Source organism: Pelodiscus sinensis, chromosome 2, assembly GCF_049634645.1.
Source record: "Pelodiscus sinensis isolate JC-2024 chromosome 2, ASM4963464v1, whole genome shotgun sequence".
NCBI lineage: Eukaryota > Metazoa > Chordata > Testudines > Trionychidae > Pelodiscus > Pelodiscus sinensis.
In genome coordinates, this window is record NC_134712.1 from 254,562,545 (window position 1) to 254,585,951 (window position 23,407).

At 47.4% G+C, this 23,407-nt stretch overlaps 1 protein-coding gene across 2 annotated transcripts in view; it reads right to left on the bottom strand.

The window, feature by feature from the left end:
- Positions 1–23,407, bottom strand: part of MYL3 (myosin light chain 3) — a 54,556-nt gene that overhangs the window by 18,262 nt on the left and 12,887 nt on the right. For both annotated transcript variants that reach the window (XM_006129783.3, XM_075922975.1), the window contains exons 2-3: positions 16,017–16,044; positions 2,555–2,704 (exon numbers count right to left, since the gene is read on the bottom strand). In XM_006129783.3, the coding sequence (XP_006129845.1) occupies positions 2,555–2,704; positions 16,017–16,044 (178 nt within the window). The remainder of the gene's footprint in view (positions 1–2,554; positions 2,705–16,016; positions 16,045–23,407) is intronic.

Sequence of the window (23,407 nt, forward strand, 5' to 3'; positions counted from 1 at the left end):
GATGGATGGATGGATGGATGGATAAGTCTGTATGGAAGTGGATGGGGATAGGTGGATGGATTGATGGATGGATGGCTAAGTCTGTATGGAAATGGATGGATGGATTGATGGATGGATGGATGGCTAAGTCTGTATGGAAATGGATGGATGGATGGATGGATGGATGGATGGATGGATGGGTAAGTAGGGATGGATGGATAAGTCTGTATGGTAATGGATGGATGGATGGATGGATGGATGGATGGATGGATGGGTGGGTACGTAGGGATGGATGGATGGATAAGTCTGTATGGAAATGGATGGATGGATGGATGGATGGATGGATGGATGGGTAAGTAGGGATGGATGGATGGATGGATAAGTCTGTATGGAAATGGATGGATGGGTAGAAGCTGGGGTTGGATGGGTGCATAGATGACCATGTATAGAGATGGACACATTAGCATGCTTTGGGATGGGTTCATGGGTATGTACGGGGATGGACAGATAGCAACTGCAAGTATTTGAACTATGTGTCTGTCAAGGAGGGAAAAACAGCTGAGGGTTAATCAATGCCTGTTAATTATGACTAAGAAGGTGAACATGAGCAAATGCAATGACCAGCTGGAGAGTAGTCCTGGTAGTACAATCAGTTTTGCTGTGCTGTAGTCTTCCCAGGGCAGCAGGGCACTAGTGGCAGCCCTGTGGCATCGGGTTTCCTCATGTGGGGCTCCCTCAGTGTCTCCTGCAGAGGACTCCTGAAGACACCGCGAGAGAGGGAGAGCACGCCTCCATGAGCATGTGGCCAGAGCCAGCTGGTTGGAGCACACCCAAGATGGGACAGCCCCAGTGTCAAGTTCTCCTGCTCCAATGGGTCCTTAGCCCTTCACCCTCGGCTTCTTGCTAAAAAGGCAGATGGCATCTATCACCCAGGCAGGTCCTCGACTTCAGAATCGCAAGCAGAGCACGGCACCTCCCTGCAGCCAGAACTTCAGAGCCTATCTCTGGGGTAGGGGTCTCACCCTTCTGACCAGTATCTGCCAAAGGGTAACTTAATTTACTGCCTGCCCAGGGCGGTGGTTTTGGTGAACCACAGTGTAAGGCACCCACATATCCCCACCTTATGCAGGCTTGGGGAAGCCCAGGGATTTTTTTTTTCTGACACCTAGAAATTAGTGGTTGTGAACCTATTTCCTTTGGAGCACTCAGCCCTAAGGGACTTGCCCCGGAAGTGCCTAGTAGAGCTAGGAATGGGCGTCCCAGCCTGCCCCTCCCCAACTCCTCTGATTTTGCTCATGTGCCTTAGTTATCATGTGTCTTTGATAATTCAAAATGACCTGGACAAGCTGAAGAAATGCTCTATGGTAAACAGGATGAAGTTTAATAAGACAAATGCAAAGTGCTCCACTTAGGAACCATACGTTTCAAACATACAGAATGGGAAGCGACTGTCTGGGAAGGAGCACGGAAGAAAGAGATCTAGGGGTCAGAGTGGACCACAAGTTAAACATGAGTCAACAGTGTGACACCATTGCAAAAAAAGCCAACATGATTCTGGGATGCACTAACAGGAGTGTTGTGAGCAAGATACGAGAAGTCGTTCTTCCGCACTGCTCTGCGCTGATTAGGCCTCAGTTGGAGTGTTGTGTTCTGTTCTGGGCATCACATTTCAAGAAAGATGTGGAGAAATTGGAGAAGGTCCAGAGAAGAGCAATGAGGATGATGAAAGGTCTAGAGAACATGAGCTATGAGGGAAGGCTGAAAGAATTGGGCTTCTTTAGTTTAGAAAAGAGAAGACTCAGAGGAGACATGAGAGCAGCTTTCAAGAATCTAAAAAGAGTGTTATAAGGAAGAGGGAGAAAAATTGTTCTCCTTGGCCTCTGAAGACAGGACAAGAAGCAATGGGCTTAAATTGCAGCAAAGGAGGTTTAGGTTGGACATTAGGAAAAACTTCCCAACTGTCAGGATAGTCAAACACTGGAATAAATTGCCCAGGGAGGTTGTGGAATCTCCATCTCTGGAGATATTGAAGAGCAGGTTGGACAGACATCTGTCAGGAATGGTCTAGATGGTGCTTCGTCCTGCCGTGAGGGCAAAGAACTGGACTCCATGACCTCTCAAGGTCCCTTTTAGTTGTATTCTATTATTCTATGACCTCACGGTCCTCTCTACTCATTGCCCCTGATTGACTTGGAGTCAGAGATGAGGCCGTTCCAGCTTAACCTCGGTCAATCTTCCCACCAAAGGAGAGAGAGAGAATCATAGAATCATAGAACTGGAACAGACCTCAGGAGTCATCAAGTCCAGCCCCCTGCCCAAAGCAGGACCAATCCCAACTCAATCATCCCAGCCAGGGCTTGGTCAATCCAAGACTTCAAAACCTCTAGGGATGGAGATTCCACCTCCTCCCTAGGGAACCCATCCCAGTGTTTCACCACCCTCGTAGGGAAATAGTTTTTCCTAATATCCAACCTAGACCTCCCCCACTGCAACTTGAATGGACAGAATCCATTTGGGCTGACAATTTACTCCTGGAGACCTCTCGTTCAAAACAAACAGAAAGAGGATGACGTACCTTCTGGTTTGGGCCTGCCAAGGACTTTGAGGACTTCGGATTGGGTTGGATTCTGCCCCAAAGCCCTCAGAACGTCTCCACATTGCGCATACGTGATTTTCATCTCCGATTTAGGGGTTCTGTCGAAGAGCGAGAAGGCTTCCTTAAATTCTGGGAGGCACAAAGAAAAACAAAGTCATTTAGAGAGATAAAGTCATTGTCACTCTGAACTTTTCCCCCAAACTCTCACTCGCTCTGACCCTGAACCATGTATTTTTCAGTTTGGAAAAGCTGATGAACAGTGCTGTTGTCTGATATGTTTGCATTCCTTCCTCCACCACACTTCCTGCTTCCAGCCGGGAATGGAATTAAACAGGTCACACGGTTCTTCTTGTGGTATTTCCAGCTCAGGGGAAGTACAGGAAAGCTCTCGAGAAAGCCAGACCTTGAGAGCTATCCAGAGCAGTGAGAGTCCTGGTGGACTTCAATATCACTTAGATAGGGCCACGATAAGGTGGGTGCATAATTGGCTGGATAACCGTAGTCAGAGAGTTGTTGTTAACGGTTCTAAATCCTGCTGGAAAGGGATAACAAGTGGAGTTCCTCAAGGGTCTGTTTTGGGACCCGTACTATTCAATATCTTCATCAATGATGTAGATATTGGGATAGAGAGTACTCTTATTAAGTTTGCAGATGATACCAAACTGGGTGGGGTTGCGACTTCTTTGGAGGATAGAGACATAATTCAAAATGACCTTAGCAAGTTAGAGAAATGGTCAGAGGTAAACAGGATGAGGTTTAATAAAGAGAAATGCAAAGTGCTCCACTTAGGAAGGAACAATCAGTTCCATACATACAAGATGGGAAGCGACTGTCTAGGAAGGAGCATGGCGGAAAGGGATCTAGGGGTCATAGTGGACCACAAGTTGAATATGAGTCAACAGTGTGATGCTGTTGCAAAAAAAGCAAATATGATTCTAGGTTGTATCAACAGGTGTGTTGTAAGCAAAACTCGTGAAGTCATTCTGCCGCTCTACTCTGCACTAGTTAGGCCTCAGCTGGAGTACTGTGTCCAGTTCTGGGCGCCACATTTCAAGAAAGATGTGGAGAAATTGGAAAGGGTACAGAGAAGAGCGACAAGAATGATTAAAGGTTTAGAGAACATGACCTATGAAGCCAGGCTTCATGAACTGGGCTTGTTTAGTTTGGAAAAAAGAAGATTAAGGGGGGACATGATAGCGGTTTTCAAATATCTAAAAGGGTGTCACAAGGAGGAAGGCGAAAATTTGTTCCTCTTGGTTTCTGAGGACAGGACAAGGAGTAATGGGCTTAAAGTGCAGCAGGGGAAGTTTAGATTGGACATTAGGAAAAAATTCCTAACTGTCAGGGTGGTCAAATATTGGAATAAATTGCCAAGGGAGGTGGTGGAATCTCCCTGTCTGGAGATATTTAAGAACAGGTTAGATAGACATCTGTCAGGGATGGTGTAGACGGAGCTTGATCCTGCCTTGAGGGCGGGGGGCTGGACTCGATGACCTCTCGAGGTCCCTTCCAGTCCTATTATTCTATGATTCTATGATTCTATGATCAGCTCTACGTGTTAGTTAGTTGGGTAACAACCCTCTGTTGGAGTTATCAGTAGGGTTATACAACGAAGGAGCTTCTGCACAAGTCCTATTCCACCTGAGTTAAAGGAGCATCTCTACTAACTGGTAGCATGTGTAGGCTGTTATCTTCTAGTACTGTGGTTCTCAACTGGTGGTCCATGGTGACTTTTTTGGTGGTCCACAGGAACATTGTCCAAAGTCACACGGCGTGGGCAGGCACCAAAAATCTGCTGGTAAGAAATAAATTTCAAACCAAAATGTTCGTTGTCTGCTCTTTTTGATCATGTCTCAAAAAGGAGGTGGTCCACGAAAATTTGTTGATTGGCCTGGTGGACTGAAATGAGTTGAGAACCACTGTTCTAGTAGATGGTCATGTGACACACCTGGCTAATGCGGGGATCAGCTCCCAAGATTTTGGGGGTCTGTATCCATGATGAGCCCTACATTTGACACTTGACAATTAAATGACAGCCCTTCCAAGAAGTAGTGTCAGTAAAGACAGGCCCAATTCAATGGCCTAACTGAGTTCTTGCTCAAATAGAGCTTGTTTAACATACTGACTGGACAAGGCTTGAAAGAAGGCAACCTAGGGGAAATATATAGTGAAAATAATTGACTACCAAAGGCAAAGGATGAAAAAGTAGTTAGCGTCCGACTTGGAAGCTTTCCACTTGACAATGTGATGAAGCCAAGGTAGGACTGGTGTTGCTATTTGAACACTCAGGATCGGAAAGTCTTGTAAAAGTGACCGAGCTATATTGTGAACAGTGCAAAGGAGTAGATGAGTAGCACAGTGGAGTTAGATTTTGGCTGTAGCTGGCAAGCTGAGAATTCCCCATGGTGGGAGGGAATTGCCATCTGCTAGGAGACAGCTCCTATATTAATAGGTCACCATTGTGGCATAGAGCATATACCAGGGACAGGCAGGAATTCCATATCATATGCTCTCTTTGGGATCATAAACAGCTGTCATAACCCAAAGCAGCCCCGAGGTTGCTCTAGCTGTTGTTGGGACAGCTTGAAAAATCAGCAAATAACTTCCAGGGTTAAAACTTCCAAAAATGGGTTTTGAGACTGCTAGGCTCTATCTGCTGGTGGACTAGAAATGCTCTGCTTTGTGTCAGGGTAACGACTTTGCAACACGAGAATTGTCACTCTTCCTGTCTCGCAATTCCTGCATGGACCTTTGCTTTGCGGTTAATGGGTGGACCACATATAACCCACACACCTAGGGTACGTCTAGACTTGCTTTCACCTTCGAAAAATATGCAAATTTGGTGCTTATTTGCATATCTTCTTCTGATCGCTTTTTCGAAAGCGGTTTTCTTTCAAAAGTGAAAGCAGTCTAGATGCAGTTCTTTCGGAAAAAAAAACACTTTTTTTGAAAGAACCTGTAAACCTCCATTTTTGAGGAAGAAGATTCTTTCAAAAAAAGGGTTTTTTCCCCAAAAGAACTGCGTCTAAACCGCTTTCACGTTCGAAAAAACTGCTTTCAAAAAAGCAATCAGAAAAAGATATGCAAATTAGTGCCAAATTTGCTTATCTTCTTTCGAAAGTGAAAGCAAGTCTAGACATACCCCTAGGCTATGTCTACACTCGCAGCATCTTGCGCAACTAATAAGCAAATGATTTTAAGCATGGAATATCACCGAGCCTCATTTGCGTACCTAAGGAACCACCATTTTTTTCACATCTACACTGCCCCTTCTTGCGCAAGAAAAACCCTCTTGCGCAATGCTGTTCTTCCTCTCAAGTAATAGGTGTAACGGCGTTGCGCAAGAGGGTTTTTCTTGCGCAAGAAGGGGTAGTGTAGACGCTCCTTCTTGCTTAAAAGCCTCTTCTGAAAAAAATGGTGGCTCATTAGGAATGCAAATGAGGCTCAGCGATATTCCACGCTTAGCCTCATTTGCATATTACTTGAGCAAGAAGCCGCGAGTCTAGACATAGCCCTAGTGTGGTTCACTGTCCCATGCAGTGGCACCTAGACCACGGCAACAGATAAGAACAAGAGACCTTTCCAGCATGAGCTGAGAGGCAGCTGGTTTTTAGCTCAAAGGGTAGAAGCTCCTATACTAAGCTCCAGAGATCCTAGGTTCAAATCCACTTTGGTGGTGATTATACATGTAGAGCAGCTACACAGGCCTCACCTCAGAGCCTGTGGTCCATGCCACTTGGCCACACACAGCTGGTATTTCAAGAAAGAAAGGCCCAGGCCACCAGCAATGAGTGGAATGGATAGAATTGGCAATACATGTGTTTTGGATGGTGTATTTCTGGTCTCTTTGGGACCAGATTCCTTAATGGCTGAACAGAGGAGAAGACTACAACCTATTCAAGCTGAGAACGTAGTCATAATAATATATCCATGAAGCCTGCCAGTGGTTTCACGGCTGATGTCAGTACAGATGAGGGAAGGGCAGTGCCGGTTTCACTGCTTTGAGAGCAACTGCATGAGCCACTGAGCTCAGACAGAGGGGTGTTTTTGGTATGGACACAAGTGATCCCCCAAAGCAATTGATCCATGCTTCGGCTGGAGAGCACTTGCATTAGGATACAGAAACCAGACAAGCTGTAAGTAACTATGGCACATTATGTCCAAGATGTTGGAAAAGGCCTAGTTTCAAACGGATGCCCTTAAGTGTTCTCAGTGCTTACTTGGCCTTGTGAGAGGTTAAGCATCTGAAACAGACACGTCGGTTTCCCCGCAGCCCCGAATCCTAAGAGAACCCCAAGAAATGGAGCATATTTGAATACTGAGCAGCATGGAGTTTTTTCTAGCCATCAGCAACGGTACCATGAGAAAGGCCATATAGTTTAGCAAAATATTTCCAGGGCTGTGGTGTCCAGCCTGTCCATGGGGAAAATGTTCAGGAAAGAGAGACAGACAGAGAGACAGAGAGCAGCAAAACAAAGAGAGACGGAGAGAGAGAGACAGACAGACAGACAGACAGAGAGCAGCAAAACAAAGAGAGACGGAGAGAGACAGACAGAGATAGAGAGCAGCAAAACGAAGAGAAACAAGGAGAGAGAGAGACAGAGAACAGCAAAGCAAAGGGAGACAGGGGGAGACAGACAGAGACAGAGAGCAGCAAAACAAAGAGAGACAGGGAGAGAGACAGACAGAGAGATAGAGAGCAGCAAAATGAAGAGAAACAAGGAGAGAGAGAGAGAGAGCAGCAAAACAAAGAGAGACAGGGAGACAGACAGACAGAGAGATAGAGAGCAGCAAACAAAGGCTACATCTAGACTGCACCTCTCTGTCGACAGAGAGGTGTAGATTAGGCATGTCGAAATTGCTAATGAAGCTGGAATTTAAATATCCCGTGCCTCATTAGTATATACATGGCCACCACATTTTTTCGAAACTGAGTTTTTTTGAAAAAAAAAAAGCAGTTTAGGATCTGTTGAAAAAGGCTTTACTTTTGACAGATCCGCATCTAGACTGCCTTTTTAAAAAAAAAAACCCCTCCGTTTCAAAAAAAAGCAGCGGCCATGTTTATGCTAATGAGGCATGGGATATTTAAATCCCGGCTTCATTAGCAATTTCAACGTGCCTAATCTACATCTCTCTGTCAACAGAGAGGTGGAGTCTAGACACACCCAGAGAGAGACGGGGGAGAGAGACAGAGATAGAAAGCAGCAAAACAAAAAGAGACAGGGAGAGAGACAAAGATAGAAAGCAGCAAAACGAAGAGAGACAGAGAGAGAGACTGTGCAAATCCAGGAAAGAAAAGAGGGGTGAAGAACCAATTAGTGGAAGAAATGAGCAGGGGGTAAAAACCAAGCAGAATGTTGCAAATGGAAAAGGAAGAGAGAGAAAAAACCTTGCGTGGCGGAGGGAGGGAGGCAAAGGGATGACAGGAAAAGAAGAAGAGGGCAGCTAATGAATGAAGGAATGAAACAGGATCCAGGGAGGGATAATGAAATTTAGTCTAAAGATGCATGGTGGTAGGTGGCAGAGAGGGAGCCCTGCTCGTCTGTTTCAGCAAAGACAAGGACTAACTCACAGGACTCGCTCATTGTGTTTGCAGATACAGACTAACCTGGCTACCCTTCTGAAATGCATTACCCTAATCCATGTGTTAGTCATTAAAGTGACACTGGACTCCTTGTTATGTTTTCTAGTCTCGCCAGACTCCCACGAGGTGCAGACTGGGGAGAGACAGGCAGACGGGAGAGGAATAACAGCAGGCACGTAGCTTTTAAGGCTAGGGGGACCATCGTGATCATGGTTCTACCTCACACAAACCAGAGACCCTCACCCAGGGATTCCTGCACTGAGGTCTACAACCTATGGTGGAACCGGAACCTAACACTGGGTGAGCTTGGCTCATGTGCGTAGCGGCCCACCAGCGCGAGTTAGGGGCCCATCCGCTGTCCTGCAGTCCAGAGAGTGCTAGGAACAGGAGGGGAGATGGAATCCGGAGCAGGTTGTGCCCTCTCGATGGTGCGCCCAAGCACAAGGGGTGTGTGGTGGGTGTTGTGCCAATTTGTAGGCAACATTTCCTTCTCCTGTCATGTGACGCGTTTCTGGCGACTGTATTTGTCGGTGTACTAAGGTGGCGGGGATCAGAACTGGATCGAGACCATGGAGAGAAGGCTTCGAGGGTCTTTCCCATAGACTCCTCACTTTATGGTCAAGAGGGACCATACTGAACGTCTAGTCCAGTGGTCCCCTACCATTACAGGTTGCCGGGTGCCAGGGGGTGTGGCCGTTCGCCCGCCGGGCGCCAGGGGGCGGGGACACTTGAGTGCCCGGGGGGGGCCCCTCATAGCCGCATGCCCGGGGGCAGGGCCCCCCCATAGCCACGCGCCCGGGACCGGGGCCCCCCCATAGCCACGCGCCCGGGGCCGGGGCCCCCTCCAAGCGCCGCGCGCCCAGAGCGCGGGCGGCCAATCCGTGGCGCTCCCGGGGCCGGCGCTCACCGTGCACCACATGCCCGGGGCCAGGCCAGCCCCGAGCACTTGGCGGGAGCACACAAATGCCCGCGCGGGCACCGTGTTGGGGACCACGGGTCTAGTCTGACCTCCTTCCCATTGCAGGGCACAGAACCTCACCCACCCACCCCTCTAACAGCCCCTAACCGGTGGCTGAGTTACTGACAGCCTCGAATCATGGTTTAAAGACTTCACTTTACAGAGACTCCACCATTTACATTGGTTTAAACCTACCAGGGACCTGTGCGCCATGCTGCAGATGAAGGCAACCCCTCTTTAGGGTCTCAGACAATCTAGCTTATTGGCCCTGATGGACCCAAAGGCCCCTTTACATGCTTCAGCAGTGTAAAGAGGCCTTGACTTGGATGTAAATTAACTTTTCCTTAGTGTAAATGACAATCTGGCCCATTAACTTGATGCTCAATGAAGCGGTGCTATTATTTCCCCAAGAAGCAGCTCACTTCACCAGAGAACCATCCTCTCCTGGTCTCGCCTCTCCCCTACTATTCCCACCCACCTGTACTTGGCTTCCAAACTGATTTATTTTGCAACCGGCATGTCTGTAACAAACCAGGGTGACATAACTACAAACACCGTATGCTGTCAGTGTGGATTGAAACCAGCCCTGTCGTATCCATCTCACAGCCCAATGGCAAACTCCCTTAGGTGTAAGCAGCAGGTCACACAGAAGAAGGAGATATGATCCTGGAATATATTTACACGGTGTGTGTTCTCTCCAGTGGATGTGCTACAGTGAGGATAATAGCCTACTACTGCTGCCAGCTGCAAGAGTTACTCGTTCAGTTCCAGTGGTGCAGGTGTATGCTAAAGAAACTACAGTGCAACACTGCTGGTTGTTGGAAATGTGGTGGGTACAATCACATCTCTTTATCTCACTGTGACAATCCCAGACCACAGACTGATGCCCACTGAACTAGACCAGGGACCACGCAGGAGGTTGAAGACCGGTTGTTTGGGAATAAGAACTATATGCTGGGCTTAGCTAAGAGCCTAGACTTTGATGGATTGTCACCTTCCTTTTGTGGTCTAAATATTTAGATCTCCTGCTCACTTAACAACGCACCGCCTTGGAGACAGGAAGCAAAAATTGCCTTTTATCATCTTAGAATCATAGAACCATAGAGTTGGAAGAGACCTCAGGAGGTCATCAAGTCCAGCCCCCTGCTCTAGGCAGGACCAATCCCAACTAAATCATCCCAGCCAGGGCTTTGTCAAGCCAAGACTTAAAAACCTCTAGGGATGGAGATTCCACCCCCTCCCTAGGGAACCCATCCCAGTGCTTCCCCACCTGCCTAGGGAAATCGTTTTTCCAACCTAGACCTCCCCCACTGCAACTTGAGACCATTGCTCCTTGTTCTACCACCTGTCACTACTGAGAACAGCCTCTCTCCATCCTCTTTGGAACCCCCCTTCAGGAAGTTGAAGGCTGCTATGAAATCCCCCCTCACTCTTCTCTTCTTCAGACTAAACAAACCCAGATCCCTCAGTCTCTCCTCATAGGTCATGTGCTCCAGTCCCCTAATCATTTTTGTTGCCCTCCGCTGGACCCTCTCCAATGCATCCACATCCTTTCTATAGTGAGGGGCCCAGAACTGGACACAATACTCCAGGTGTGGCCTCACCAAAGCCGAATGAAGGTGTAGCCTGGAATGAAATCACCCGATGCCTCTGGGAAGCAGACGTGGAAAGAGACCTACTTGAGGTGAGAAACCCGTTGCTTTCACACCAGATGCAGCGCGGTCGCTCTGTTTCCTCCCTCCGTCGCTCGCAGGGAGGAGGTTCACGCGGCCCGGCTGGCTAACACCAAGCCAGTATGCTGGGCGTTTGCCCAAGGAACACGGCCCTGATGTCACGAGAGGGTGAGGAAGAAAGAGGCTGCTCTGGCCTGCCCGTTTACTATTCGAAAGTCCTCCTCAGCAGGAGCCTCCAGCGCTGCCTGGCTTGTCCGGAAGCGCTCACCGAGCTGTGGTTTGGGGTTTCGCCTCAGACTTTGGGCGGATGCTGCTGGGCATTGTTCGGGGGAGGGGAGGAGGGAAGAGCCGTTGCCTTGTGGAAGAGCAGCTTGGATTCCATTAGTTCCTTCCCTGAGAAGATGCTGCTGTGGTTCCCATGCTCTAGCCAGCTGACGGGGCCGAACAGGAATGAGACGGGTCCATCTCCTCCTCCCCGGCTCTGCATTTTGTGGAATCCTCGGGCTGGAAGAGACCTCAGGAGTCGTCGAGTCCAGCCCCCTGCCCAAAGCAGGACCAACCCCAACTCAATCATCCCAGCCAGCGATTGGTCAAGCCGGGACTTCAAAACCTCTAGGGATGGAGATTCCACCCCTTCCCTAGGGAACCCATTACAGTACTTCACCCTCCTCCTAGGGAAATAGTTTTTCCTTATAGCATGCGGCAGCCTCCCCACTACAAGGTCAGGGCAGACGGGGGTTCTCAGTTCTACCCAGGAGCTGGTGGGTGCAACTGCTGGGGGCAGGGTCTATGATGGAGATGGGCTTGGATTCCTGATTCCAGGAATGGTCTAGCCCAGCTTTGGGCACGTTATGCACTTTAGAGCAGCCTCCGGGCTGCTCCAAAAGATACCCTCTGCTGGTGGTGTCCAGAGGCTCTTCCTTCCTGCTGCAGACAGAGTACGTCAGTGCTACAACTGTCCCTCACTCCTCCCCATGCAAAGGGCCTTTGTGCCAGAGGGAAGGGACAGAGTACAGGAGCCAGCAGGGGTTCCTCCACCCTGTTGGGGAGATCCCGCTGGTTTCCAACCCCTCCGTGCCACAGAAAAGGTGCAAGGGGGCTGGCTTGCAGCTCAGAATCAGGCCCAGTGAGCTTAGCAATCGTGCACACGCAGCCCTGGATGCCAGGTATGCCCACATCTTGAATGCTGCATGCCGATGTGGTCGCCACATCTCGAAAAAGATCTCTTGGCATTGGAAAAGGCTCAGAAAAGGGCAACGAAAGGATGAGGGGTTTGGAAGGGGTGCCTTATGAACAGAGAGTAAAAAGACTGGGGCTTTTTCAGCTTAGAAAAGAGGAGACTAAGGAGGGATATGGTAGAGGTCTATAAAATCATGACAAGTGTGGAGAAAGTGAATAAGGGAAAGTTATTTATGTGTTCCCATAACACAAGAACTAGGGGTCACCAAATGAAAGAAAGAGGTAGCTGGTTTAAAACCAACAAAAGGAAGTTTTTCTTCACACAACGCACAGTCAACCTGTGGAACTCCTTGCCAGAGGATGTTGTGAAGACCAGGATTTTAACAGAGTTCAAAAAAGAGCTAGATAAATTCATGGAGGGCAGGACCATCAATGCTTATTAGCCAGGATGGATAGAAATGATGTCCCTAGCCTCTGGTTGTCAGGGGCTGGGAATGGCTGATAGGAGAGGGATCGCTTGATGATTCCCTGTTCTGTTCATTCCCTCTGGGGCACCTGGTATTGGCCACTGTTGACAGACAGGACACTGGCAAGATAGATCTGTGGTCTGTCCCTGTGTGGCCATTCTTATTTTCTTAGAGATGGGACCCCAGAAACGGACACCCCCTCCCAAATCATTAGCCATTTTGTTTTAAGATAAGCTATTATTTTCAGAATGGAAGGCACACGGCAAGGGAATGACTTCCCTAAGGTTGCGCAATATGTCAGTGGCAGAAGAGGGAGCAGAATCCTTTATCTGTCAGGCTCCAGACAAGTCATGAATCCCCGACATTCTGGATGAGAAAAATCTTCCAACGCAAGAAATGCGTCCTTCCTCTTTCCAGCCAGCCTGTGGTATGATACTCACGGGGGAGTATCCCCCCTGCTCTTACCCCGTCTGTCAGCGCTACCTTTCCAGCATCGGAGAACCTGTTAAAAACCCCAGCAGACGTTCAACCACAAAGCATCTATTGGGTCTAAACAAATCGCACTTTAGGTGCCAAGCTCCAGGCGGCTCCAGCTTGCGGTTTTTGCAGGTCCGCATCAGATCCACTTACGCGTCAGATGCTGGGACGGGGGCGGACGTCTAGGAAATTGAACTTGATGCTTTCCTTCGCATGGAATAAATTGGAATAAAATAAAGGCCCTGTGCTCCGTTATGTAGCTGCAACCAATTAAATCCAAATTTAACTCAGGGAAGAGTTTTCAAAGGCAAAGAAGGGTGGGTTGGGTTTTGTTGTTGTTGTTTTTGAAGGGTTTTTTTTAAGGACATATGGATACATGGGGTAATTTTATTCTTTGGCATGTGTCCTGTTCTTAATGTAATAAATCTAGGTTGCAAGGCTGTAATCCGAATGATGTGTGACTTTCAACCCTCTGCCAAGAAGGGCAGGGCCTTTTGGGAAAGTGCACTGATTTAACTGAGGAGTATATTCCATGATCCTTCCCCTCAACGGATCCTGCGGCATGTCTCTGTGTCAGGCTTGGAAGGAACAGGGAGCACACGGCTCAGGGATCAAGAGCTGGGAGACCAATGAGGAGGCGTGCAAAGCTCATAAGAAAGCAAAGGGACATGATGGATCTAAAAGGAACCCTCGGGTACTCTTCGGTGTGAGAAGTCTGGTCCTTCTGCAGCATCTCGGAGGGAACAAGCATCTCCATGCCAACCATATGACCAAGTGCCATAGAGTCATAGATCGCGGCTTCATTTAAATTTACATGGCTGCCGCGCTGAGCCGACAAACAGCTGATCATCTGTTTGTCCGCTCAGCGCGCTAGTCTGGACACTCCCCTGCCGACATCAAAACCCTTTGTTGGCAGCCCCGTTATTCCTCGTGGGATGAGGTTTACCGGGGCTGCCGACAAAGGGCTTTGATGTCGGCAGGGGAGCGTCCAAACTAGCGCGCTGAGCGGACAAACAGCTGATCAGCTGTTTGTCAGCTCAGCGCGGCAGCCATGTAAATGTAAATGAAGCCACGATCATTTAAATCGCGGCTTCATTTGCCTTTGCCAAAAAACCAAATCTACATGGCTCCGTCGACGGAGCCATGTAGTCTAGACATACCCATAGAGTCCTAGGACTGGAAGAGCCCCAAGGAGTCATCGAGTCCAGCCCCCTGCCCAAAGCAGGACCAGCCCCAACTCAGTCATCCCAGCCAGGGCTTGGTCCAGCCGGAACTTCAAAACCTCTAGGGATGGAGATTCCACCCCCTCCCTAGGGAACCCATCCCAGTGCTTCACCTCCCTCCTAGGGAAATAGTTTTTCCTAATATCCAACCTAGACCTCCCCCGCTGTGACTAGAGACCATTGCTCCTCATTCTGTCATCTGCCACCACTGAGAACAGCCTCTCTCCATCCTCTTTGGAACCCCCCTTCAGGAAGTTGAAGGCTGCTATCAAGTCCCCCCACATTCTTCTCTTCGGAGACTAAGGGTGCGTCTACTTAACTCGATGTAAGCTACACAAATTGAGCTACGTTAATTGCGTAGCTTATTTCGGAATAACATATTTCGAAATTGGGAACATCTGCACAGCAGTTATTTTGAAAAAGAGCCTTCTTTTTCTGACTTCCCTTACTCCTTGCACAATGAGGGTTACAGGAGTCGGAATGAAGGTATGTCTACGCTGCAACACTATTTTGAAATAACTTAATCCGCCTCTACACAGCTAGCAGTTGTTTCGAAATAGGTTACGTCTACACTGTGAGTTTTCTGGGCAAAATATATGCAAATGAGGGACTCATTTGCATGAGTCGTGATCTCATTTGCATATTTTCTGCCAATTCACTTTTGCGCTGCGGTTTTTGCTCAAAAACAAGCAGTGTGGACATTTTCTTTTTGCGCAAAAAGCCTTTTTCTGCAAGATTGGTAAACCTCCTTTTTGGGGGCAAAAGGATCTTGCAGAAAAAGGATGGTTTGCGCACAAAGAAAACGGCCACACTGCTTGCTTTTGTGCAAAAACCCCAGCGGAAAAATGGATTGGCAGAAAATATGCAAATGAGATCACGACTCATGCAAATGAGTCCCTCATTTGCATATTTTTTCCCAGAAAACTCGTAGTGTAGATGTCGCCATAGTGTCAAAATACTGTCAAGATGGAGGACTTTTTACTCCAACTCCTGAAACCCACATTGTACGAGAAGTAAGGGAAGTCGGAGGAAGAGGGGTCTATTTCGAAACAAGTGCTGTGTAGACACTATTTTGAAATAAGCTACGCAATTGACATAGCTCAATTTGCGCAGCTTATTTCCAGTTAAGCCCTGCATTGTAGACACACCCTAAGAAATCCTCCAGCTTGACAGAATTTTGACACTATTTTGAAATAACAGACACTGTTAAGACGCGGTTATTTCGAGAGAAAACCCTTCTCTCGAAATAACTAGTAAACCTCATTGTATGAGGAATAAGTGGTAATTCAAGAGAAAGGTTTTCTCTAGAAATAACCGCGTCTTGACAGCATCCGTTATTTCGAAATAGCGCTATTTCAAAAAAGCTCCATAACGCGAATATGCAAATGAAGCACAGGATATTTAAATCCCAGCTTCATTTGCAATTTTGAATATCTTCGTTTGCATCCCTCTCTCTAAAGAGGGTGCAAGTGTAGACGTACTCAAAGTTATTTTGGAATAGCATTGCAGTGTAGACGTAAAAGAGAAGTGATGAATGACCGTTTCTCCAGACTCCACCAGGGGGCCTGACTCATCCCAGCTTTACAACCGGTGTGTATGCTATTCTGTGTGGGCTTGATCGGGGTGGGAAAAAATATGTCTATTTATCCCATAGGGAGCAGGGATTGTTTCTTTCTATGCTGTTGGACAGGACTTAGCACAGTAGGTCTCCGATGTCAGTTGACGCCCTCAGGTCCTACCATCCCGCAGCTCCCAACAAACAAAGAGCAAAGCCAAGCTGGTAAGTAAGTGTCCTCTTTGTCACGTGAATGATAAGCTTTCGAGGCTGCGTTCGTGTCACCCACCGCCACCACCGGGAAAGAGATGCAAATCCTCCTCACCTTCAATCTGGTCTTCCGTGAATTCGAGCTGAAAGAGAGCAACAAAAGAGCCACAGATTAGCTCCTCTGCAGAGGGACCTCATGGATTGCAATCTCCGGGGCAAGATGCTGGGCACTGAGGATGCGTCTACACTAGGAAATGGTTTCAAATTCGACTTAAGAACTCCTGATTTAACAAATTCGAACTTGGGTGAATAAGGGAAAAAAGTGGATAAGGAAACGTTACTGACTTATTCCCACAATATAAGAACTAGGGGTCACCAAATGAAATGAATAGGCAGCAGGTTTAAAACAAACAAAAGGAAGTTTTTTTTTCACTCAGCGCACAGGCAACCTGTGGAACTCCTTGCCAGAGGATGTGGTGATGGCTAGGACTTTAACAGGGTGCAAAAAAGAGCTAAATAGATTTATAGAGGTTAGATCTATCAAATGCTATTAGCCAGGATAGGTAGGAATGGTGTCCCTAGCCTCTGTTTTTCTGGAAATGGGTGACAGGGGAGGGATCACATGAGGATTACCTGTTGTGTTCCCTCCCTCTGGTGTTGGACACTGTCGGCAGACAGGATGCTGGGCTGAATGGACCTTTGGTCTGACCTCGTACGACTGTTCTTATGTGTGTCCTCACTACACGGAAGCTTTGAAATGAGTCTGGGGCAGGCTCCATCAATGTGGACGCGCTACCTCAGACTCAGAGCCCCAGGAAGTACTCTGGGGAGCTGTGGGAGGCCTCCCAGAGGCTAATTAGTTTGAATTAGCGCCACTTCATTGTCCACACGAAGGTCATTAGGAACGTACAAGTTCAGAATTAGTGTTACTCCTCATGAAAAGGGGGAGTACAGAGTTCAAATTCCACAGCCCCTTATTCTAGCTTGAGAGCGTGGACACACCACTTACAAATTTCTAAGCAATGGTGAAGAAATAGTATCATGGTCTAGCGCGAGTTAGAGACACCTCTCTGATCCTGCAGCCCATTTCTGGTCACTGCACGGTTGTTCCCTAGAGTGTATTTTATCCAACATCCAGTTTCAAGATCCCAAGGGATGGGGTTTCCAGCAGCCCACATGGGAGACTATTACACAGGCTACAAATGGAGATATACTTATCTCATAGGACTGGAAGGGACCTTGAGAAGTTATCCAGTCCAGTTCCCTGCCCGCATGGCAAGATCAACTACCATCCCTGACAGATTTGCCCAAGAGGGTCCCCTCAAGGATTGAACTCACAACCCTGAGTTTAACAGGCCAGTACTCAAACCACTGAGCCATCTCAGTATCAGGAAGATGCTCTTTGCACCGCTAGCTCCATCAAGCAGCAGATGGTGGTGAAGTAGGTCCTATTAATACAACCATTCATTAGGGTGTCGGGGGAAAGTCGTTAGCACAAACAAGGAGTCCCCAGCACAGAATTGATGGGTTTCTCTTCTACGGCAGGCTCAGCAATTCTAACGTTAATAACAAGGGTCTGAATTAAACAGGGCGAAAGAGGGTCAGAAATGCTGAGATTAGAAGAGGCCCAGAAACCCAGCCAGGTCTGTAACATGGGGATCAGATGGAAGTTGTTCTCCACCAATGTTTTGCGCTGACTTTTTAAAAGCTATTCACATACTTGACGCTGGGTGGCAAAACCCACCGACCCATCGCTTTAGGCGTAGAGCTATTCCGTGGCATGCAAAAGACTGCATTGCCCAGAGCTACACTTTTATTAGTGTCAGGCCTCGCTTTCTGGCTCAGGACTTCATGAGCTTTGGTAAAATCAGCTTCTTCAAATCCTTTGTGATTGCTGAGGCTTGGTCTACACTACAGAGTTGTTGCGCAAAAATGCCTCTTTTTGTGCAAAAGCTTGCTGAGCGTCCACACCTCAAGCGCATTTTTGCACAAGTAAAATGAAAGAACCGAGTGTTGTTTCTGGTGTAGGTATGGATGAGGAACGGGGGGGGGGGGGGGGGTGTTGCAGAAAAAGAGGCAATCGAAAAAAGCACAGGTGCCCTGCAGGCCATTCTGTGAATAGCAATCAGAGTTTCCTTTTGAGAGAGCGTCCATGCAGTCTGGACACTCTCTTGCGACAAAGCGCATCAGTTTTTCAATGTGCTTTTGCAGTGTGGATGCGCTCTTGCGCACGACATTTTTGAGGAGGGTCTCTTCCACAAAAAACTTCTTGCATAAGAAGCCTGCAGTGTAGACATCATAGAATCATAGAATAATAGGACTGGAAGGGACCTCAAGAGGTCATCGAGTCCAGCCCCCCGCCCTCAAGGCAGGACCAAGCTCCACCTACACCATCCCTGACAGAAGTCTATCTAACCTGTTCTTAAATATCTCCAGAGAGGGAGATTCCACCACCTCCCTTGGCAATTTATTCCAATATTTGACCACCCTGACAGTTAGGAATTTTTTCCTAATGTCCAATCTAAACCTCCCTTGCTGCACTTTAAGCCCATTACTCCTTGTCCTGTCCTCAGAAACCAAGAGGAACAAATTTTCTCCTTCCTCCTTGTGACACCCTTTTAGATATTTGAAAACCGCTATCATGTCCCCCCTTAATCTTCTTTTTTCCAAACTAAACAAGCCCAGTTCATGAAGCCTGGCTTCATAGGTCATGTTCTCTAGACCTTTAATCATTCTTGTCGCTCTTCTCTGTACCCTTTCCAATTTCTCCACATCTTTCTTGAAATGTGGCGCCCAGAACTGGACACAGTACTCCAGCTGAGGCCTAACTAGTGCAGAGTAGAGCGGCAGAATGACTTCACGAGTTTTGCTTACAACACACCTGTTGATACAACCTAGAATCTTATTTGCTTTTTTGGCAACAGCATCACACTGTTGACTCATATTCAACTTGTGGTCCACTATGACCCCTAGATCCCTTTCTGCCATGCTCCTTCCTAGACAGTCGCTTCCCATCTTGTATGTATGGAACTGATTGTTCCTTCCTAAGTGGAGCACTTTGCATTTCTCTTTATTAAACCTCATCCTGTTTACCTCTGACCATTTCTCTAACTTGCTAAGGTCATTTTGAATTATGTCCCTATCCTCCAAAGAAGTCGCAACCCCACCCAGTTTGGTATCATCCGCAAACTTAATAAGCGTACTCTCTATCCCAATATCTACATCATTGATGAAGATATTGAACAGTATGGGTCCCAAAACAGACCCTTGCAGAACTCCACTTGTTATCCCTTTCCAGCAGGATTTAGAACCGTTAACAACAACTCTCTGACTACGGTTATCCAGCCAATTATGCACCCACCTTATCGTGGCCCTATCTAAGTTATATTTGCCTAGTTTATCAATAAGAATATCATGCGAGACCGTATCAAATGCCTTACTAAAGTCTAGGTATATGACATCCACCGCTTCTCCCTTATCCACAAGGCTCGTTATCTTATCAAAGAAAGCTATCAGATTAGTTTGGCATGACTTGTTCTTCACAAACCCATGCTGGCTATTCCCTATCACTTTATTACCTTCCAAGTGTTTGCATAGGATTTCCTTAATTACCTGCTCCATTAGCTTCCCTGGGACAGACGTTAAACTGACCGGTCTGTAGTTTCCTGGGTTGTTCTTATTCCCCTTTTTATAGATGGGCACAATATTTGCCCTTTTCCAGTCTTCTGGAATCTCCCCTGTCTGCCATGATTTTTCAAAGATCATAGCTAAAGGCTCAGATACCTCCTCTATCAGCTCCTTGAGTATCCTGGGATGCATTTCATCAGGACCTGGTGACTTGCTGACATCTAACTTTCCTAAGTGACTTTTAACTTGTTCTTTGTGAATCCTATCTTCTAAACCTACCCTCTCTCTGCTTGTATTCACTACGTTAGGCACACCTCCAGACTTCTCGGTGAAGACCGAAACAAAGAAGTCATTGAGCATCTCCGCCATTTCCAAGTTTCCTGTTACTGCTTCTCCCTCCTCACTAAGCAGTGGGCCTACCCTGTCCTTGGTCTTCCTCTTGCTTTTAATGTATTTATAAAAAGTCTTCTTGTTTCCCTTTATGCCTGTAGCTAGTTTGATCTCATTTTGTGCCTTTGCCTTTCTAATCTTGCCCCTGCATTCCCGTGTTGCTTGCCTATATTCATCCTTTGTTAGTTGTCCTAGTTTCCATTTTTTATATGACTCCTTTTTTATTTTGAGATCGTGCAAGATCTCCTTGTTAAGCCAAGCTGGTCTTTTGCCATATTTTCTATCTTTCCTACACAGCGGAATTGTTTGCTTTTGGGCCCTTAACAACGTCCCTTTGAAATACTTCCAACTCTCCTCAGTTGTTTTTCCCTTCAGTCTTGCTTCCCATGGGATCTTACCTACAAGTTCTCTGAGCTTATCAAAATCTGCCTTCCTGAAATCCATTACCTCAATTGTGCTGGTCTCCCTTCTACCTTTCCTTAAGATCATGAACTCTATTATTTCGTGATCACTGTCCCCTATACTGTCTTCCACTTTCAAGTTCTCAACTAGTTCCTCCCTATTTGTTAAAATCAAATCCAGAACAGCTTCTCCTCTGGTAGCTTTTTCAACCTTCTGAAACAGAAAGTTGTCTCCAATGCAGTCCAGAAACTTATTGGATAGCCTGTGCCTCGCTGTGTTAGTTTCCCAACATATGTCTGGATAGTTGAAGTCCCCCATCACCACCAAATCTTGGGCTTTGGATAGTTTTGTTAATTGTTTAAAAAAGGCCTCATCCACCTCTTCCACCTGGCTAGGTGGCCTGTAGTAGACTCCTAGCATGATATCACCCTCGTTTTTTACCCCTTTTAGCTTAACCCAGAGACTCTCTACACAGCTATCTCCTACATTCATCTCCACTTCAGTCCAAGTGTGTACATTTTTAATATACAAGGCAACCCCTCCTCCCTTTTTTCCCTGTCTGTCCTTCCTGAGCAAGCCGTACCCTTCCATACCAACATTCCAATCATGCGTCCCATCCCACCAGGTTTCTGTAATACCAATGATATCATAGTTGTATTTATTGGTTAGCAATTCCAGTTCTTCCTGCTTATTACCCATACTTCTCGCATTTATATATAGGCATCTAAGATACTGATTTGATCTTGCCTCCCTGTTGTGCCCTGACCCTCCTTTCTCCTTGCCATTATAGGCCGTAGTCCCCCCCATTTCCAACCCATCTCCCAGTCCCACACATGCAGCACTTACCTGTGGGCTTTGCTCACCTGCCCCCAACAAACCTAGTTTAAAGCCTGAGTTAACTCACTACGTCTAGACTGGCTACATCTAGACTGGCATAATTTTTCGCAAATGCTTTTAACGGAAAAGTTTTTCCGTTAAAAGCATTTGCAGAAAAGAGCGTCCAGATTGGCACGGACACTTTTCCGCAAAAGCACTTTTTGTGGAAAAGCGTCCGTGCCAATCTAGACGCGGTTTTGCGCAAGAAAGCCCCGATCACTTTTTTGCACAAAAGAATACCACATTGTCTACACTGGCCCTCTTGTGCAAAAGCATTTGCCAATCTAGACGCAGCCACTGAGTTTCTCCGTTGCATAATCCATATGGGTATGTCTATACTGCCACCCTAGTTCGAACTAGGGTGGCTAATGTAGGCATTCGAAGATCAAAGAGTCTCCCCTGGACCTCAGAATCTTTCCTGACCACATTTGTGTGGACAGCGATGCATTGGCGCCAACAGTCGCGGTTGTGCCAAATCGACTCTCTCCGATGGAAGAAATGTTTCCATGAGACATTCCGAACCAGCTCTAATCTCTTGCCTTCCGCCACTGGAAGACAAATGCACCCACCCTCGTGGTATTAAGGGCTAAACCTAGCAGTCCACGGGGAACGTGAGTCTCCGGCACTCCAGCGCTGTGTCTCCAGAGCCGTCCACCAAAGAGGAGCGTGGAGCATGCGGTTCATTCTAGAGTTCCTCCTTTACTATCTCGGCTCTGGTCCCGGCCTGTGGACAATCCACCCTGACATCATCAGGCAACTAATGAGCAATATCTCAGTTTGACAGTAGCTTGCTACCTCCGCCTCCTCCTTGCTAGCATCCTTTTTCAGCAGACACTTTCTGAGAGCTCTTTGAAATGCTAAACCAAGTCGGTGGGAAGGCTGTCATCTGTAAAGCAATCATCTTTCTTTTACTGGGAACACCCCCCGTTTTCCATGGTGTGGGCAAGTCTAAAGCAGTAGCGGGAGAATTCGGCTGCTCTGGAGAACGGAGAGAGTTTCTGGCAGCGTTCAGCACCGGACATGTAAAATATTTTAGCCCGACTGTTCCCCTTTTGCCACATGACCTTGGATTTGCTCACCACTTATTGAAAGCTGGCTCTCCTTCTCCATGCCCCCCACCACAAGCCTTGCAGCAGATGTTTGTTCCGATGTTCCAAACCAGTGAAGTAAAATGAAAAATAAAAAGCCAAGTGGATAAAGCCAACACTGAAAAGCCAACTTTTGGATAAGCCAAACGTGGCGTGTGCCGGCCGCATAAAGAAGACAACTAGGAAAGGCTGGGGTGGGAAGTCAGTGCATTGCAGGGATCGGCCTGTAGCTGGGATTCTCACTCTACGTTTACACCGCCACCAGACGTCTGTGGCAGACCCACGACTCGTGGCTTGTAGGGCTTGGGCTGCAGGGTTACTGTGTGTCTGGAGCCACGGTTTCGTGACCCTGCAGTAGATGAGACCCAGAGCCCAGAAGCCCACACAGCCCAAGCCTGGGGCATCTGGTGCAGACTAGTCAGAGTTGGTTCTTTGCTGTGTAGACATACCCCAGGAGTGAATTCTGGCGGACTCAGAATGCCCAGAGAGTCACAGAGCCAGGTCCAGGACTGACTGACTAACAGGGTCCAAAGTACCCTCTCTGTGCTAAAACCGGCACAAAAGTACGCAGGCAAGGCCTGAGATTCAGAAATTGTTTTGCATAACAATGCAGATTAAGCATGGGACGCGAGACCACGTCAAGAAAATCCAGGACAAGCAGCCTTGGACTGGTACTTCTGTTTCTGATAAGCAAAAAGTACAGATGCAGCCATGAAACTGTCAACTACGCACCTACTTTAGGTAACATCCCGGGTAGCAGGATGTACCCCAAATAGGGGCTTTGGGCATTTTACATATCCTACACAATGCGTAATCAATTATTATCATAGAATCATAGAATACTAGGACTGGAAGGGACCTCGAGAGGTCATTGAGTCCAGTCCCCTGCCCTCACGGCAGGACCAAATACTGTCTAGACCATCCCTGATAGACATTTATCTAACCTGCTCTTAACTATCTCCAGAGATGGAGATTCCACAACCTCCCTGGGCAATTTATTCCAGTGTTTGACCACCCTGACAGGTAGGAAGTTTTTCCTAATGTCCAACCTAAACCTCCCTTGCTGCAGTTTAAGCCCATTGCTTCTTGTTCTATCCCCAGAGGCCAAGATGAACAAGTTTTC